The sequence below is a fragment of the Pholcus phalangioides genome, unplaced genomic scaffold (assembly GCF_987345545.1).
Source record: "Pholcus phalangioides strain wild (caught in Gottingen) unplaced genomic scaffold, Ppha-v1.0 ptg000010l_1, whole genome shotgun sequence".
NCBI lineage: Eukaryota > Metazoa > Arthropoda > Arachnida > Araneae > Pholcidae > Pholcus > Pholcus phalangioides.
The window spans coordinates 4,717,819-4,719,498 of NW_028301603.1; the positions used below are offsets into that span (position 1 = coordinate 4,717,819).

Genomic DNA, 1,680 nt, shown 5'->3' on the forward strand with positions numbered 1-1,680 from the left:
ATGGATCCTTACGCCCTTACGACAGGGAATAAAGTGCGGGAGACCTGGAATGCCAAGCTCCTACCCGAAAACACAGTCTTTCAGGTTGAGCTTCTGGCGATTTTAGAGGCTATCAAGGCTCCGCAAGACAGGCTCAACGACGGAAAATACATTGGATCCTCGGGCATATGAACGAAAAATAAAGGGTTGGTCATCCCACCCGTCAGTCGGGCTGCGGAATAGCCAAATACGTTTTGGCGTACCAGAAAACGAAGGTGAGCTGCTTCAGTCATCCACACTTATATACTACACGGATGGATCAAAGTCGGAAAAAGGGACTGGAGCTGCATACGTTAAGACAAAAGGCAAACAAGTAATAGCCCGATGGTCGGTCAAGCTAAAGGATGATAACTCAGTGTTTCAGGCTGAGCTTTTCGCCATCTACAACGCAGTCTTAGATGCTTCTTTACATCAAAAAGCTGCCCTAATTAGATCTGACAGTCGCTCCAACATACTGGCGGTCTCTAATACTCAGTCTAGTCATGAAACGGCTAGGACAATAAGAAAGCTTCTCTGCAATCACACCAGAATAAGCCTCTCTTGGGTAAAAGGACATATAGGCAAATGGGGTAATGAATTGGCGGATACCACGGCGAAGGAAGCTACCGAAGGCGGAATCATTACAGGTGATCTGCTGCTTCCCGCATCACACGCCAAAGCAATCTTATGGAAGGATATAATGAATAAATGGCAACAGACATGGGATGACAACACAGAGCCCGGTCGATCAACTCATAGCATCCTGCGACATGTAATGCCTCGGAACCATAAATGGCCACGTGAGATGATAATGTTCGTAACGGGCCATGGTCCATTTCCGGCTAACCTTCATAGGTTCAAATCAATCCCCAGTGATAAATGCTCATGTTTGTCCATAGGCACGCCTCTTCACTACGCAACTCTATGCCCCAAGACAACGGCTTTCCACTTCAGAGAGCCAGCTGAACATTTGCATATGGTGATAGTGATAGTCACCCTCAGTGATATAAGCTACCTTGGCTTGAGTGCATTCTGAAGCGGGAAGATTCGAAAAGTAAAATACGTAAACTGGTCCGCTTTCTAGAGCAGCACCCTGAGGATATCAGAACTACAGTCCCGGAGCCAGAACCAGATAGAGACCCACCTATGCCAGTTAGGAGATCCACTAGACTACGACGTCAACTACACCCAGACAGCGATCTCGTACATCTGTTTAGAGAAGAGGAAGAAGAAGAGGAGCCTGAGTAGTCGAGAATAGTTTGATCCACGCTGGCTCATCGAAAAGATGGATACAGGCAGCAATTGCTGACGAATGTCTTTGGACCAAATCAAACTACACGGTGCAGCGATTAGATCAACTCAGCAGCAGATTGACAGCTTTCATTGATGTGATAGTTACTGATCCAATGAAAATCCCTGAAGAGAAGCAGATCACAAATTTTATCAAGAACTATTCCCGATTATGAGATTATTACGATGATTTTGTGATTTATAACATGTGATTTACAATTGTGATTTATTTACATGAATCACGATTTTTCGATTACAAATTTTATACTTGTTTACTGGCGAGGTGCGTAATGACACCTGCCCATGTATGTAATATATCTTTCTCAAGATCAATAAATGGTTAGATTTCCCCGGAGGCACCCGAGTCCACAG

At 44.9% G+C, this 1,680-nt stretch overlaps 1 protein-coding gene across 1 annotated transcript; it reads left to right on the forward strand.

Annotated features, from left to right (window-relative positions):
- On the forward strand, positions 1–1,054 carry LOC149080784 (uncharacterized). The gene is made up of 2 exons (XM_089237374.1): positions 1–163; positions 207–1,054. Exons 1-2 carry the CDS (start codon positions 1–3, stop codon positions 1,052–1,054), a joined length of 1,011 nt encoding a protein of 336 aa, XP_089093500.1.
- The last annotated feature ends 626 nt before the right edge of the window (positions 1,055–1,680 follow it).

Bases quoted from the DNA above. Each gene is read 5' to 3' on its own strand.
- LOC149080784 (XM_089237374.1), top strand. From the start codon at position 1: ATGGATCCTTACGCCCTTACGACAGGGAATAAAGTGCGGGAGACCTGG. The intron at 164-206 runs GCATATGAACGA...CCCACCCGTCAG, and splicing joins AAAATACATTGGATCCTCGG to TCGGGCTGCGGAATAGCCAA.